General features: G+C 37.2%; 1 protein-coding gene across 2 annotated transcripts in view; it reads left to right on the top strand.

Annotated features, from left to right (window-relative positions):
* The window catches only part of elp2 (elongator acetyltransferase complex subunit 2), a 134,506-nt gene that overhangs the window by 18,096 nt on the left and 98,036 nt on the right, over positions 1-18,374 (top strand). For both annotated transcript variants that reach the window (XM_072253437.1, XM_072253438.1), the window contains exon 5: positions 12,716-12,793. In XM_072253437.1, the coding sequence (XP_072109538.1) occupies positions 12,716-12,793 (78 nt within the window). The remainder of the gene's footprint in view (positions 1-12,715; positions 12,794-18,374) is intronic.

Here is an 18,374-nt window from a genome sequence, read left to right on the forward strand (position 1 = left end):
TGATTTACTAGGTATTGAACTGCAAGCCGAATTCAGAATCTTGAAAAATTCTAATTCTACTGTTGATAGGTCTGTATATCTACAACTCTGGTTAACATAGTTTCGTACTTGAAGGTACCTAAAAAAGTCATTATGTTCTAGGCCATGTTTGTCCTGCAGGATTTGGAAACTTTGTAATACTCTTTTATCTATAAATGAGAGGTAGGTTGTAAGAACTTTCTTTATCCATAGCTCAAATCTTTTTTCTCCTCTGTTGGGAAGGAATTCGGTATCATATGCACACCATCTAAAGAGTTTTAACATGTTATTAATTCCACATGAATTAACCACCTTCTGCCATACTTTTAATGTAAGACTTATCCAAGCGTTTTTAAATTTTTCCAACTGGGCCATCAATCCTTTGTCAGCTATTGAGGCCTGAACAGGAGAACTGTCAACTAATCCAAATTCTATTTCCTTCCATCTAGCCTTATATTCCCTATTACACCAATATAACAGAGGGGTTATCTGTGAGGCATAAAAATAATTTCTCAGGCAAGGAAGAACCATACCTCCTCCTTCCTTCCCTAACTGTAAGGTGTTATATCGAATTCTAGGTTTCTTTCCTTGCCAAATGAAGCGGGAAATCCATTTGTCCCATTCCCCGAATTGACTATCATCCACCTCCACCGGTAAAGTACGGAAAAGATACAATAACCGAGGAAGAATATTCATTTTTATAGTATTTATCCTTGAATTTAAACTTAAAAAGGGGATAAGATTCCATCTATGCATATCTGCTTTTATCTCTGAAATTAATGGCCCATAATTTACCTGTGACAGTGTTGAAAGATCCTTCGGCAGGGTTATTCCTAAATATTTTAATGATTTAGCTTCCCACTTAAGATCATATGTATCCTGCAATTTTTTGGATGGTGTATAATTTAGGGACATAACTTGCATTTTCTTTACATTTATTTTATAACCTGATATTTTCCCAAATCATCCAACAGTGTAAACAATCCTATAAATGATTTTTCTGGTTCACTCAGTTAGACCAAAACATCATCTGCGAATAACGCCACTTTCTGTTCAATCTCTGCCACCTTGATACCTTTTACGATTTCGCTCTGTCTTATTAGTTGGGCAAGCGGTTCAATATATAGCACAAAAAGGAGAGGAGAAATTGGGCATCCCTGTCTAGTGCCTCTCTCTAAGATGAAGGAGTCAGAGAGGTCCCCATTTATCTTAATTCGGGCTTTAGGGCTGTCATATAGAGTCTGAATTACTTTAATAAACTTTTCTTGAAAGCCTAATCTTCCTAACACTCTGTATAGGAATGCCCAACTAACCGAATCAAAAGCTATCTCAGCGTCCAATCCTACTACCATTGTCTCTGTCTTGTTCTTATTAACCTGTTCTAATATGTGCAGAGTTCTCCTTATGTTGTCCTGTGTTTGTCTTTGTTGAATAAATCCAGTCTGGTCTAAGTGGATTAGGCCAGGTAAAAGCTTTTCCAATCTGTGCGCTAATATAGATGTAAATAGTTTGTAATCTAAGTTAAGAACACTAATTGGCCGATAATTGCCACATTCTAGTTTATCTTTACCCTCTTTAGGAATAACTGAAATAATCGCTTCTCTCCAGGAAGGTGGAATTTCTCCTCTCTGCAAGATCCAATTAAAGGTGTTAAGTAGTAATGGGGCTAACTGTGTCTTCAGGGACTTGTACCACTCTGAGGTAAATCCATCAGAACCCGGGGACTTTCCAGCCTTTAACCTAGAGATGGCCACGTTCAGTTCTTTGACAGTTACTGGTTCTAATAAACTTTCATTTTGTAAATCTGTAAGTTTAGGTAGATCTAAAAAATTCAATGCACTGTCTATATAGGGCTCATTGGGGGCCCAGGGTTGGGAGTACAGCTCTTGATAATATGTTTCAAGACTCTCTTGAATTTTCCCTATTGTACTCTCCACAAGCTTTGTCTTTGCATTCTTTATTTTATGAATTGTATTGTCTGCTTGTTGTTTTCGTAATTTATATGCTAATAATCTAGCTGATTTACCTCCTACTTCATAATTCTTTTGTCTCAGGTAAAGAAAATTTCTTTGAGTTTCCAACGTATAAATATCGTCAATTTCACTTTGCAATTTCCTAATTTCCTGTTTTCGATTTGAATTACTTTTGTTGCTATCTACAACTTGAAGTTGTTTTAATTTTCCTTGAAGGTCTGCTAATTTTTGTGCATTGATTTTTTTCATGTGAGTGGTAATGGAAGTAATTTTCCCTCTCAGTACAGCTTTCAATGTATCCCATAAGATCACTGGTGATGTTTCTCCTGTGTCATTAAGGTCTAGATATTCTTTGATTTCTCCCCTTAATCTCTCCATTACTTTCGGGTTATTGAGTATATGTGAGTTTAACCTCCATAGTGTTTTCCTCATTTTCCTTTCCAGGATTAGAGACATAGAGACTGGGCTATGATCCGACAGATCAATTGTTGCAATATTACAGTTTTTTATCCTGAGTCTATCTGTATTAAAGATAAAGAAATAGTCTATCCTTGAATAGGCTGAATGAGGGAAAGAGTAATATGTATAATCTTTACTAGTAGGGTGTAATTCCCTCCAGACATCTATAATTCCCAACTCCTCCATCAATGAATTCACTTTCCGAGTCAGAGGTTTATTCTGAGTAACTATTCTTGAAGAATCTAATATAGGATTTAATCTAATATTAAAATCCCCTCCACAAATTACTACCCCTTGAGAACTGACCATTAGGTCAAAAATGACCATTCACAACCTGGAGGAGCATAAACATTCAGCAATGTTATTTCTGTACCTTCTATTCTTCCTGTGATTTTTACGAACCGTCCTTCTTTGTCTCTAGTCTCTGAAATATGTTCATAATTAAGAGTACTTGATATTAAAGTAGCTACCCCTCTTTTGTGACTCAATTTATATGATGAATAAAATACATGCTTAAAGCCCATTCTTTTTAATTTTCCATGTTCAGATTGGCTCATATGTGTTTCCTGGAGGAAAGCTATTTGTCCCCTCTCTTTTTTCAATTTAGACATAATCTTATTTCTTTTAATTGGATTCAAAACCCCATTAACATTATAGGAAGTTATTTTTACCAATTCAGTTTGCATTTTTCTCTAGTAGGAAAAAAAAACACTCTCCTTTTCTAACCAAACAGTAAGCAATCCCTTCTCAACAGTAAACCAAGACATATAACCACACCCTAGACATTTTTGAACGTGCAACATTTGAAAATTTTTCCCGACTTCCCACAGTGAGGCCTGAGCACCGACCCGCCTCAGTTCAGAGGGATAACCTCTATCTTCACCCTGTGTTAGAGGGCCCTCAGCAGTTTGAATAATCATAGAGAATTTTCTCCTATTTATGTCTCGACCATATTGCTATCATTCAAGTTATTCCGTCTAGTTTATTTTCAGCTACCAGCTTTCATTTTACCTTTAAGTCCGATTTACTCTTTTCAGTCATTTCTCTTAATTAATCTGTGTTCTCTGTACATTCGCGTCTGAATATTTGCAGCTTTTCCTTGTAGTTTGACACTCTGGTTCGTGTGGAGCGTCCTCGCCCCACTAACTGCCACGACTTCTGCCGAATCCTCTCCATTAGCGACTCCGGTTGGGTGATAACTTTAATAGGTAGTCCCCGGTCCGCCAGGTCCAATGTTGCCTCCTCCACCGTAGCGTTAAGTTTTTGTCCCTTCGTCGTAAAAGACTCTCAGCCGAGCTGGATACAAGGTCTGGAATCCGATGTTGTTTTCCTTCAGGACTCTCTGTGTTTCCGTATATTCATTCCGTCTGGCAAGAATCCTCGGTGCGTAGTCGTGGTCTAAACTGATTTTACAGTTGTTCCACATGAAACCTTTCTTTTGCCATGCCCTTTTAAGCACCTCTTCCTTCGTTCTGTAACTGAGAAATTTGACCAGAATCGATCTGGGCTGGGCGCCTGCTGGAGGCTGTGGTGCCAACGCGCGGTGAGCTCTTTCTATCTGTAGGTCTTTTGCGGCCGGTATATCAAGGTTCTCTCTAAGTAGCTTCTCCACGAAGGGAATCATCAATCCGGGTTTACCTTCAGTTCCTTCGGGAACTCCGTAAATCCTCACATTTTCCCTTCTCGAGCGGCCTTCTTGATCTATTAGTTTCCACTGGAGCTGGTCTTGCAGCTTCAGCATTTCTGCTATCACCTCCTCTGCGTTTTGTAGCTTCTCTTCAATTCCAACAATCCTCGCTTCGGCTTCATCTATCTGCGAGTTAGTTTTTACTATTTCTGCTTTAATATCTTCCAGCTGTTTGCTGTTATCTTGTCGGAACTCGCGAATCTCTCCCGAGAATCAAGGACAGAGTCACCGATTCCCCCTCATTATCTCCGTCCTGGCTTGCCGTGGGGGAGCTGGGCCCGTCGCCTTGCTGCACCTCTTTATGTTTATCAGCTTGGGCTTCTATTCATTCATCTGTAGTTGATTTATGATCTTATGTAGGGGTAAATGCTTAAAGCTTCACCTGTGTTATACTTTAGCTTAAAACAACCCAAATGAATATTATTTTATTTTAAAAAGTTATTTAATGCAACATTTACTCCTTGGAAACCAATACAGTACTCCACTGTTCAAAACATTTTGCTCAGGATACTTGAATAATACATGTATATCTTTCAGGTTCATCATCAAATCAGCCTTGGCATGCTAAACCAGGAGTCAATATCTAGTCAGAGAATTGGCAAAACTGTCAGAACTTCTTGTGTAAAAAAAAAAAAAAAAAAAAAAAAAAAAAATTGCTGCATTTAACTCATTTTGCCTTTCTTTGATACACCAAAATAAAAGAGCATTAGAATAGAAAAAAAATGATCGAAGAAGCTGGGAGAGTCTGATGGGTAACTGATGGTTTGACAAATAGCTCCATTTTTAAGTTGATATGATACTTGCTGTACAGACAATATTCTTTGATACTTCCCAATGTTTTCATGAAAATACCATTTCACCTTTCCCTTCTAATAAGTTGTTAGAAATTTGTTAGTGTCAGATGATGGAGTATTCAATAATAAAACAGGTGTGCTTCTGAACATAGCCAACTTTTGTTTCCCTGGATATGATTTTTGTGCATAGTTTTTTGTCAGATAATATCTCTGATGTGCCCTTTGATTGAATCTAGTGTGCTGGAGAGGGTGCAGAGAAGATTCATCAGGATGTTGCTCAAATTCAAGAGAGGATGGATAGGCTGGATTTGTTTTCCCTGGATCAGGGAAACTGAGGTGTGATCTGATAGAGGCATTTAAAATTATAAGAGACATGGATAGGGGAAATATTAAGAACCACCTTCTCACAGTTGTCCAAAACGAGAGCTTAGGTTAAATGTGAAAGGACGTGAGTTCAGAGGTAAATTTTTTCTCCTGGAGAATGGTTGATATTGCACATGATTCCAGTGGAGGTATGGAGTCAGATACAATAATAACATTGAAGAGGCACCTTAATAGGCATTGAAGTAGCCAAAGCATAAGAGGACATAGAGGTAATGTAGGGAGGGGGATTAATATAGTTATATACTAATAGATGGTGTGTATGTACTGGACCCAAGAGTCTGTTTCTGTGCTGTTTGACTCTTACTGTTTGACCTTATGCTGTTTTCATGCTTTGGTTCAGTGACAGGGATATTTTATGGATTTCTGTTGGAATGATGCATTTACGATTGAAGAGGCTTTCATCCTCATTCTGGCTCTGCTAGCTATCTCATCGATATACTGTCACGGAGGAAGAGTGGCTGGTTATTCCATAGCCAATGTCACAATTAGAAGCAGGACCACTACTCATGTTTTTTTCTGTTCTTGCATCAGGCTACTGTTGAACTATAGGCATTGATTTTAGAGCAGCAATCTATTACTGGAATAGTTTGCAGAGGTTCCAGCCTTTGGATCTCCTTGTATGATATCCAGTGGTGTCCAGTGTGGACTGGAATCTGTTGTATGCTGAAATTGACTGGATGTCTGAATGACATCCTATGTTCTTATGATTGTTTCTGAGGAAACCAGTGATTTGGCAGATCAGTCTTCCATAAGCGATGTTGCAAGTATTTTGGGAGTCTCTGTAACTGGGATTGAAGGTTATATTGGTTTGATTAGCAGTAATGTGATGCAGACACTAATGATATCTCTTCCTCACTAACCTTTTGAACATTGTATGTTGCATACTTTTATACTGCTCTAAATGTTAGCAAACACTATTCATCTTTTTGCGAAGTTGGTTAAGTCTTTCGCCTCACCAATTGGATATACAAGTTCTTGATTCTTCCCTGGCATCAACAGCTGTCTCTACTCACTGTCATTTGTCGGCACCCATCCCTCTAACTTAGCAGAGTGTCAGATGTATCATTCATAGAATTCTTTGCTTTCTTACTTTCTCAGTCATCTTGTGAGTTATATACATGCTGTGGAAAGAAGCAACAGTATCATCATGTCCTGCCAACTACTACTTGCCAAGGTTTGAGGAGGATGAACGAGATATAATATTTTCTGCCACTTTGATTCTCTCATTGTTATATCCTCCAAGGATTTACAAGGTTTCCTTTTCAAAATATATCAAGATGGTGGACTTTAGGATTCTTGCTACTGTGCCACATTGTTTCATATTTATTTCCCTTAAAACTTCCTTTGAGTAGGTACAAAAGTGAAATTGCAACAATTGGCTTGAAAACGATATGAATCAGTATATAGCCAGTGGTGGGTATGAAATGAGCATTATTTGTGTCGATCTTGAAAAGGCATGAGGGACAAATCAGTGAAATATCAGAAGAGAGTATTAACAGAGGAAGACAACTGTTCGGAGTAAATACAGTTAGGTAAGGGAAGTATTGACAATGTTGTATAATTGTGAAGATGTCTTGATATTTTACATAAATATCATTGATGGTGTTTTCCATTTTTACACTTGTTGAAGCTCTGTAGGCTGGTTTATTAAATAGTGGATCAGACTCTACATTTCTTTCATCTCTGGTTTGTCACCCTGAGCCACTTATCTGTCATTTCTCCAGTTTGTCGCGATGCTACCTTATCTGTTATTTGTTTCTTAATGTAGAGTTATTTGTCTTGTGGGCATTTGTTATAAACAAACTAATAACACTACAGTTCAAAGTTTTCAATTTCTTGTTACTGGAAAGACTTGATTGCTGTCCACTGCCAAAAACAGAAAATGCTTGATACACCTAACTCCTCAGCCACCATGTAGACAGTGTGAAACAAGGGTTTACCTTTCAGGTAAGTGCTGTCACCAGGTTTACAAAAGGGTTATGTTGTGACAAGTATATACAGAGATATGATGTGGTGGAATTAGAATTAGAAATATTTTTACTTTTAAATGCCACATTGATGCCAAAAGGTGGTCACCCAGTTATCCAGATGTTGCAACAGCAAATCAGTAACCCAGCACTTTGTAAATAGGGAACAGCGGTTATGATTTGTAATTCTTGACCTTAAGATTGCAAGCTGCTTAATCAAAAAGTGAAATTCATTGAGCCTCAGAGAAAGGAGGGAAGAATTGGAGTCTATCCGTGTGAAGATGAGGCAGGGTAGAAATTGGTAGCAAAAGTAATGAAAATTGGTAAGTTCTTCATGAATATAGGAAGCAGGATGGAAGCAATCATTAACATACCCAACAAAGAGTTAGATAGAACTGAAGACTGTTCCACATACCCCACACAAAGATAGATATATGTTGGCCCCCTTGTAGGTGCCCACAGCTATATCTTTGACCTGGAGAAAGTGAGAGGAGTTGAAGCAGGAGTTGTCCAATGTGATAATTTATCTGTTATTTCTCCAGTTTGTCACATTATTATGTTTGTTTCTTGATTTTGAGTCATTTGTCTTGTAGGACACTTATTATAGTAGTATTAATAAGACTATATTCCAAAGTTGCCAGTGAATGAGTATGTTTGGTATGAAACTGTTTTTAAGGCTCTGCTCCAGGAAGAAATAGAGGGCCCTCAGGCCATCCATCCTGATGTGGGATGGATGTGCAAAGGGATTGTACATTCATGGTGAAGATGAACCTGTTGGGACCAGGTAATTGGATATGGTCAAAATGACAGAGGGCACCAGAGGTATGAACAATATACAGTGAATAGGAAGGCACTGGACCAGTGAAGAAAGGATAGAGTCAATGTAGGAACAATTAGGTTTGGTGGGCCAAGAACAGGCTGCAACAATGATTCTGTCAGCGCAGTCATACTTCTGAATTTTAGCAGGAGATGGAGGCTGTGTGGGTTTGGAACACCGTAAGGCTAGAAACTGGCAGGAAGAACTAATAGAAACATAGAAACATACAACACAATACGAGCTCTTCGGCCCACAAATCTGTGCTGGACATATCTCTACCTTAGAACTATTTAGGCTTTACCCATAGCCCTCTATTTTTCTAAGCTCCATGTAGCCATCCAGGAGTCTCTTAAAAGACCCTATTGTTTCTGCCTCCCACCATTGCCGCCCGCGGCCCATTCCACGCACTCACTATTCTTTGCGTAAAAAAAACTTACCCCTGACATCTCCACTGTACCTACTTCCAAGCACCTTAAAACTATGCCCTCTCGTGCTAGCCATTTCAGCCCTGGGGAAAAGCTTCTGACTATCCACACGATCAATGCCTTTCATTATCGTGATGTTGGGCATTGGGGTCATAATCCACAGGGAGATAGAAGGTCTCCAAGTGCTGGCCTTTGTGAGATTGAGGTCAGTTCGCCAGACCATAAAATCATCACCTTTGCCAGCAATTTTGATGACAGTGTCGGATTGGCTGCTAATGAATGAAGTACTGCGAGTTCATATGTGCATGGGTTAGAGCACAAGAAGGAATGGAAAAGTCAAGGTAGTTAATGGTGCATTTTTGACCCCAACAGCTTTGAGTTAGTATTGTTGCAGAGTGAGTTCGAGGTTATTCATGTCATGCACTGCATTGAATGTGGAACAAATGGAATGTAAGCCCAACATGCTAGCTTTTGCACACTAGAACTCTACATTCATATCCTGCATTATCAGTAGTAGAATCTCGATGGGTAAGTGATGTGGTTGTAGATTAGTTGACATCACCCGTAACTACAGTGGCTTGAAAAAGTATTCAGCCTCCAACCAAGGATTTTGATCAATTTAACTGAGATTTTTATTTGTGAATCACATGCTCCTTTTCACAGTAGAGGCCAAAAAAACAGGGAAAATTGTAAAGCATGAAAAACTAAAAATTCAAAAACTGAAATGTCAACAGTTCAAAAGTACAGTCGGCCCTCCTTATCCGCGAGTTCCGCATGCACGAATTCAACCAACAGCGAGTCGAGAAAACCCGCAAGTGCTCTTCTAGCACTTGTTGTTTGATCATGTACAGACTTTATTTTCTTGTCATTATTCCCTAAACAATGCAGTATAACAACTATTTTACATAGCATTTACATTGTATTAGGTATTGTAAGTAATCTAGAGGTGATTTAAGGTATACAGGAGGGTGTGCGTAGGTTATCGTGGATCCGGATGGAAAAAATGGAAGTTATCTTACTAAGTAAGTCGGAACAGGTACATTTGGTATCATTTAGTGTCAGTTAGTCAAACGTTTGTCTTAGTATATAGTATATATTTTACCTTTCTATGCATATAAAACACTTAAGAAACGTATGCTTCAGCACCAGGCTCGGGAACGGAAATTCCTGAGTTTGATCTGGTGACAGACTGCTCCCGAGCGCTCTCCATGCCAGCCGGGTTGATGTGAAGAATCAAAAACCCCAAAAACCAATAATTAAACCACTGCGTTGCTTAAAAAATAATTGTAGCTTTAATTGGGGCAGGGCTTTTCTGACTTTATCCTTTAAAATTGTTCCGATCGTTGACCAACTGTAGCCTAACACTTTTCCAATGACCGATGGCGTTTCACCTCTTTCCGATTGCTTTATTATTTCTACTTTATTTTAAATCGCGATTGTGATTATTTTCGTGAACAGAAACGCTGCGGATTCAGAGCTCCACCGCCTAATGTCCACCGCACTGAGACAGGTTAAATAAGGTCCAGGGTTCCGCTGGGTCCTAAGGTCCACCTCATTTAGACTGGTTGAATAAGGGACTTGAGCATTCGCGATTTTTGGTATCCGCAAGGGGTCTCAGAACCAATCCTTCGCGGATAAGGAGGGCTGACTGTATTCACTCCCCTTTGCTCAGTACTTAGTTGAACTACCTCTCACAACTTTTAAGCCAGTAGTCTTTTTGGATAAGTCCCTGTTAGCTTTGCACAACATAATGGAGCAAGATTTGCCCATTCTTCCTTGCAAATTGCTCAGTTTAGCTGGGGAGTGGCAGTGAACAGCAACCTTGACGTCTTGCCAGAGATGCTTGATCGGGTTAAGATCTGGACTCTGACTAGGCTACTCAAGGACATCAATTTTCTTCAATTAAAGACACTCCATGGTTGCTCTGGCACTGTTTTAGGTTGTTGTCCTGTTGAAAGATGAACTTCTCGTCGGTTTAAACTTTCTGGTAGAGGCTAGCAGCTTTTTATCCAGGTCTCTCTGTATTTAGCAGCATTTATCTTCCCATCAATCCTGACCAGATTTCCAGTTCCTGCTGTTAAAAAGCATCCCCATAGCATTATGCCACCTCCACTATGTCTCCCATCCACTACATAATGTACTGGTTGGGCACAGGAGTACATTCAGCCAGAGACTCATTCCACCGAGATGCAACACAGAGCGTCATAGGAAGTCATTCCTGCCTATGGCCATCAAACTTTACAACTCCTCCCTTGGAGGGTCAGACACCCTGAGCCAATAGGCTGGTCCTGGACTTATTTCCTGGCATAATTTACGTATTACTATTTAATTATTTATGGTGCAACTGTAACGAAAATCAATTTCCCCCGGGATCAATAAAGTATGACTATGACTATTAAACTCTCCCCAGTAGCCTTAGCAAACCTCCCCGCCAGGATATTGGTCCCTCTGGGATTCAAGTGTAACCCGTCCTTTTTGTACAGGTCACACCTGCCCCAAAAGAGGTCCCAATGACCCAGAAATCTGATTTCCTGCCCCCGCTCCAATCCCTGAGCCACGCATTTATCCTCCACCTCATTTTCCTATTCTCACTGTCGCGTGGCAAAGGCAGTAATCCCGAGATCAAGTGGGATTATAGTATATGATTAGTGTAACTGGCTGTTGATGGTCAGCGTGGACTTAGTGAACAGTAGGCCTTACTTACAACTGCTTTTAAAAAAACATCTCAGTTGATTTCCAACTGGTTAAATGTATGCAGCTGAGATTTTTAAAACAAGTCCTAATCCATTAAATTTCAATGCGATTTTCAGTCAAGGGAGCATGTTGACCCTCACTTCTTTACCAGCTGCATCTTCAAGCTGTTGGCTTTCTAGTGTCCAATGAAGTTGTTTATTTCAGTAATTTGGGTTAAATTTGTTTTATGTTAAAAAAAATTCCTTTCCTTTCCTTCTACAATGCTAAGTTTTTTTCTTCAGCTTTATTGATTATATATATACTAATTTGTTGAACTTCTGTACTTATAGCTGTAGAAGATTATATATCAATAAAAAGATTTTTAAAATGAAATGAAAATGAAATAAATATCCATTCAAGAATATTTATATAAAAAGCTTTCAATCCCAATACTAATAAGATCATTTTTTAAATAAATGAATTTAGTTCAGGTTCCAACCAACTTCTAAATTTTCTGCAGCAATTTCGTTTTTATAAGGTGAAAAATACAAATATATCTTGAGATATGATAATAAGATGCTTTTTTAAAACTATGATTACAGAAGCTAAGCATTGTTATGTCCATTTTACTTAATTTCTACCGAGTTCATAGAAGGTATATGTATTCTTGTTGACTGTCACGGAGTTGGCAATTGATTGTTGCTGCACTGAATAAGTTGTGATGTTTTTGAGTGTGCTTTTGAAAATAAGTTTAGTGATTTTGGAAGAATAAAGTTGAATGAGCGTTTCCGATTATATGATGTAATCTTTGGAAAGACTTGAATTTTTACATTTAACACCGTAAGACATAGAAGTGGGATTACACCATTTGGCCCATCGAGTCTGCTTCAAATTTCCATCATGGCTGATAAAATTCCTCCTCATCCCTGTTCTAAAGAGACGTCCTTGTATTCTGACCTGCGCCATCTGGTTCTAGACTCCACCACTATTGGAAACATCCTCTCCATGTCTACTCTATTTAGGACTTTTAAAAATCAATAACCTTCAATGACATCCTCCCTTGTTCTTCTAACTTTCAGTGTGTACAGGCCCAGAGCCATCAAATGCTCCTCATACATAAATGCATTCATTCCCAGGATCATTCTGTGAGCCTTCTCTGGACCCTCTCCAATGCCAGCACATCCTTCATTCTGTGAGCCTTCTCTGGACCCTCTCCAATGCCAGCACACCCAAAACGGCTCACTATATTCCAAGTGTGGTCTGATCAATGCCTTCTAAAGCCTCATTTTTCATATATCCAAAAAGATACTTTTAAAATTTTACTGCTCTGATGTAGAAATCATGGCAGCCAGTTCACACAGAGCTGGGACAATATTAAGGTGATTATTTTAGTATGGATATGTATAAATGTTGGACGAAGATTAATTATTCAGTTAAGTGTCTTTTGTTTCATTTTTTTTAATAAAGTATTATATTTTTCGCTTACAAAACTAAATTACATAAATTGTTTCTGTCTAGGTGAATGCTTACAGACCCTCTCCTTTGGAAGTGGTTTCATGATGGCTGTTGCACTAGCACGATTGCCAGGCAGCGATGGTAAGTGGTGACAAATTGAAAATTTTCTAGTGATCTGTTTTTTTTGCTCAAGCTAAAAATTGTTTACTATTTTGGTTTGTTCCTCTTATTTTCCCTTGGCTGCCTTTGTTAGTTGTAAACCAGCTCCTCTTATATAATAGACTTCTCATCTCAAAATAAAAATTGTTCTCTCCCTTGAGCCTCAGTTCCACTCAGACTCTGCCCTGATCCACTTCAATATTTTTGATTTCATTATTTTAACACTAAAGGAAAAAAAGGCATTATTTTGGATCAAGAGAATAAATGCAATGCAGTTTTAAAAATTTAAAGGATAATGTTACTGCCTTTATACTGTTGTTAATAAAATATTATTTTGGCTAGTTACCTGTTCATCTGAACAGTAGGAGAGATTATGTTGATGGGTGCTGCCTGTCATCTTCCTGTCTCCTCTCCTGATCCTGCATTTTCACCGTTACTGTGGCACTTACATTCCAAAGTTATGTGAATACAGGTAATGCTGCATAAGCATCTTTGTAGCTTGACAAATTAAGTAATGGTTCAACTGTGAAGTTGGCAAGAGATTCTGAATATGAGATACAAGGAAGCAAGCAAATCCGAGTCGGAAAATATTGAGATGGATTGGGGCAGAAAATGAATAGGAATGAGGCTCACAAGAGAGAACAATTCTTATTTAGAGATGAGACAACCTTGTTATACAGTAGGAGGTAATTTACAACTAAGCAAAGAAGAGAAAGAAAAATAACGGGTGCTACAAAAATTGTAAACAATTTTCAGCTCCAGCAAGAAACATTGCGCTGGAAGAATTCAGTGAATCAGACAACATCTTCTGTGGCAAAAGGTTTAAGTCAACATTTTGGGTTGAAACCCTGCATTAGAACTGTGAGGAACAAGAAAAGATCACCACTATGAAGGAGATGTGATGCAGAGGCTGGTAGGTGATACGTGGAGCCAGGTTTGCGGTGGAGGGAAAGGTGAACATTGGGAGAAGCAAACTAGGTAAATGTGTAGTGGATGTGGGAGATAAAACTGGGGTTGTGGGTTACCTGAAATTGGAAAATTCGATATTCATGTCATTGGGTTGTAAGCTACCCAAGTAGAACTTGAGATGTTTTTCCTCAAATGTACATTTGGCTCTTGTAGCAGTGGACAAGGTGGAGGATGTAGCAATTCAGATCAAGTAAATGAACTAAATTTTGCTAAAAAGGAACACAAGCTACTCCTGCGTTATGGCCATTAATGTTACGTAAATTTTAACTTAAGGAGTTTAGAAATGACCTGGCAAAAATTTGAGATGTGAATTAAAATGAGCTGTTGCAGAACTTAAGTGAGAAAAATCTAAACACAAAAAATGAAAGTGACAATTTTTAATTTATTGATAATTTGTATTAATATTTTTCCAATTTTACTTTTAGTCACTGAATTCTACAGGGCTATAAGAGCTGGATATGACCACACTACATTGATTGGGTTGGCAGTCACTGTTGAGTCTCTCCTTTGCCACATCCTTTCCAGTATGAGGATGTGAGCAGATGTTTCAGAGTGCATCACTGATGTGCTCTGCATCTGTGAGGCATTTTTTTTCTGATGCTGTATCATGGGGGAACCACATGAGTCACGGCTAAGTCCTTAAAGTATTCCTCAGCCTTTACTTCACTTCTCAGTCACTCTAATTTAACTGACTTTGCTGTAGTTGAACTCCTACAAATCACCTTTTTCAAGAGCCTGATCTGCAAATGTCATCCCTTTCCTTGCTCTCCCCACTTCCTAAACTTTCCTAATCCATGAGTCATGTGCATCAGAGATAATGCCTCGTGGAGGAAGAGTGCAGGTTTGCTTCACTGAGATTTTTGTTTACATTTCCGGGACTAGCTGGGTTTTGGCAAAGAACAGACTTAGAACTATGACCTAGACTCACTTCTGGGAATGCAACCTCTCCATAATGTGAGGATAGCCTGTAAAACTTCTGGTAGGCCTGAACAACTGGGATAACATACTCTCGAAGACAAGAACATTGACTGCAGTATGCAGACAAGGGGTGACTTTATAAATAATTCCATGCATTTTAACAATATAAATGTTAACAGAGTATTACTGGAAATTCATAGCACAGAAAAAGTAACAAAGTCTCTTTTAACCAATTTAACCAATTTCCCCTGGGATCAATAAAGTATGACTATGACTATGACTGTTAATATTTTTATTAGTTTCTACATAGAAGAATACAGAGTACAAGAAAGTATATATAAAGGTCGAAAAAAAACAAATACCAATTACATTATGTCAATTCATAATAACAATCTTATTACCCCGTATTCATGTAGGTTAGTCAAAGTTATATTGAAATATACTAATTTATTACAAAAAAAGAGTCTAACCCCTACCAAGGCCGAAGCTGTTTATTAAGGAGAAAAAAAAGTAAAATACCTTCTCGTATAATAAAAAATTAATAATAGCCAACATCTAATTTAAACAACGAATTGAGGGTTTTGAAAGTTTTGAAAATAATTCTGAAAGGGTTCCCACAATGTTTGAAAGTCTTGATGAGATTCAGAAATTGAACAACGAATCTTCTCTAAATCTAAGCATGACATAACGTCGCATAACCATTGAGCATGAGTAGGAGGAGAAACCTCTTTCCATTTAAACAAAAGCACCCTCCTAGCTATAAGAGAGCTAAAGGCCAAAATATGTAAATCAGATGTCTTCAACTTGATATCTTGTCCTGCAACAATATCGAATAGGGCCGTCAGAGGATTAGGCTTAAAATTGACTTTGAAAAGTAAAAAAAAGTTAGAAAAACTTCATGCCAATATTTTTCAAGACATGGACAAGTCCAAAGCATATGAACTAATGAATCTTCTCCAATAATGCATCTATCACAGTAGGGAGATATATCGGAATAAACACGAGCTAGCTTATCTTTAGTCATATGAACTCTATGTACCACCTTAAATTGTATGAAAGAATGGCGAGCACATAGCGATGAAGTATTAACCAGTTTAAAAATTTCATTCCAGGTTACCTCAGATATTGATGTCTGTAAATCTTGTTCCCAGAGATTCTTAATTTTGTCTAAAGGAACATTCCTCGTCTCCAGTAACAAACCATAAATATTAGATATTGAACCATTATAAAAAGGTGTCAAATTAAAGATTACGTCTAGTAAATTCTTGTCTGAGTTTATAGGAAATGTGCATAATTGAGATCTTAGAAAGTCTCTGATTTGTAGATATCTAAAGAAGTGAGTTTTGGGTAGGCTATCTTTAGCTGACAAATGTTCAAATGGAAAAAGATTTCCTCCAACAAACAGATCCCAAAAATATTTAATACAAAACCTGTCCCATTCTTTAAAAACTATTTTAAAATCTATCAGTCATGGAGGGTTTAAAAAAAATAGAAAAAATGGGACTAGAAAGGGAAAGTCTCAATAAACCAAAATTTTTTCTAAATTGTATCCAGATCCTCAGAGTATGTTTAACTATTAAATTATCAGTTAGTTTACTTACAAATAAAGGAAGTGAGGGTCCAAGAAGAGAAATAATAGAAAATTTATTAATGGAATTAGCTTCTAAAGAAACTCATACCGGATGGTCTACACGATTAATATAATATAGCCAAAAAGTAAGGTATGGTATATTAACTGCCCAGTAATAAAACCTAAAATTAGGTAAGGCTAAGCCTACAGACTTTTTAGGTTTTTGAAGATGAACTTTATTTAAACGAGGACATTTATTTTTGCATACATAGGAGGATAAAATAGATTCAAGAGAGTCAAAAAAGGATTTAGGGATTAAAAACGGGTAAAGCCTGAAAAAGATATATAAATTTAGGTAGAATATTCATTTTATTAGAATGAATTCGTCCAATCAACGATATTGAAAGAACTGACACCAATTTAATAATATCTTTTTTACATGGTTTGATAAAGTAAGAAAGTTTTCTTTAAACAGGTGTTTGTAATTCTTAGTGATTGTTACACCCAAATAAGTAAATTGATTCCTTACAATTTTAAAAGAGAGATTAGTATTAATTGATAGAGGAAATAATTCACTCTTATGTAGGTTCAATTTATATCCTGAAAACTGGCTGAAATGGGAGATTAAAGAAAGTACGCAAGGTAACGAGGTCTGAACATCAGAGATAAAAAGCAATATATCATCAGCCTAAAGCGAGATTTTGTGGGTGATACCTCTCCTTAAAATACCACAGATATCATTAGATTCTTGAAAAGCAATGGCAAGGGGTTCTAAAACTAAATCAAAAAGCAAAGGACTCAACAGACAGCTTTGACTAGTTCCACGGTGAAGTTTAAATGGTTTGGAATTTTGAAAATTAGAACCCGAGCAGAAGGAGATAAATAAAGTAATTTAATCCATTGAATAAAATCTGGTCCTAAACTAAATTTTTCTAAGGTTTTAAATAAATAATTCCATTCAACCCGATCAAAGGCCTCAGCATCTAAGGATATCACACATTCCGATATCTCCTGAGAAGGAGAGTAAGTAACATTTAATACACAGCGTATACTAAAATGGGAATGTCGGTTTTTAATAAATTCAGTCTGATCATCAGAAATAATAGAGGGTAAAATATTTTCAATCCTACGAGCCAGAACTTCAGAAAGAATTTTAGTATCTACATTAAGTAATGAAATTGGCCTATGTGAAGAGCATTCAGTTGGATCCTTGTTCTGTCTTAGGATAAGCGAAATAGAAGCTTCATAAAAAGATTGAGGCAAACTACCCAATTTGAAAGAATCCAAAAAGACTATAAATGTAACTGCGGTATAATTAATGAAGAAAAAGCCTTATAAACTTCTCCAGAAAATCCTTCTGGACCCAGAGCCCTCCCCGAGTGTAATGAACGTATAGCCTCGGCGATTTCCTCATAAGAAATGGGTTGATCCATCTGTTTGCAATTATCTGCAAAAAGTGCAGGGATATTCAATTGATCTAAAAAAAGTATTCATTACAATATTATCTTTAGGGGAATCAGAACTATAACGTTTAGAATAGAATTCTCTAAAGGTATCATTTATTTCAGACTAATTAGTTGTCCTATCACCATTAGTTTTGCAAATTTCTTTAATTTGTCGTTTAACTACAGAAGTTTTTAATTGGTTGGCCAATACTTTGCCTGATTTATCTCTGTGAATGTAAAATTGAGTTTTATCTTTAAGAAGTTGAGTTTCAATTGGATATGTTAACAAGATCATATTAGTTTTAACTTCAACAAGTCTTTTAAATAAAACAGGATCTGGAGCTTTAGCATATTTTTGATCTAATTGTTTTAATTGATTGGCTAATTCAATTCTTTATTAGCTTTATTCTTAACACTCACAGTATAACAAATAATTTGTCCTCTGATATAGGCCTTGAAAGTATCTCATACAATAAGATTAGAAGTCTCTTCCTTTTTATTCTCTTCAAAAAACAAAATAATATGCCTCTCTAGAATTTTTAAAAATTCCTTATCAGATAACAAAGTTGTATTAAAACACCAGAATCTGTTGGTTTGAAGAAGATCAGGGACTTTTAAAGATAAAAATATAGGATCATGATCTGAAACAGCAATCTCTTTA

The sequence above is a fragment of the Mobula birostris genome, chromosome 3 (assembly GCF_030028105.1).
Source record: "Mobula birostris isolate sMobBir1 chromosome 3, sMobBir1.hap1, whole genome shotgun sequence".
Classification (NCBI taxonomy): domain Eukaryota; kingdom Metazoa; phylum Chordata; class Chondrichthyes; order Myliobatiformes; family Myliobatidae; genus Mobula; species Mobula birostris.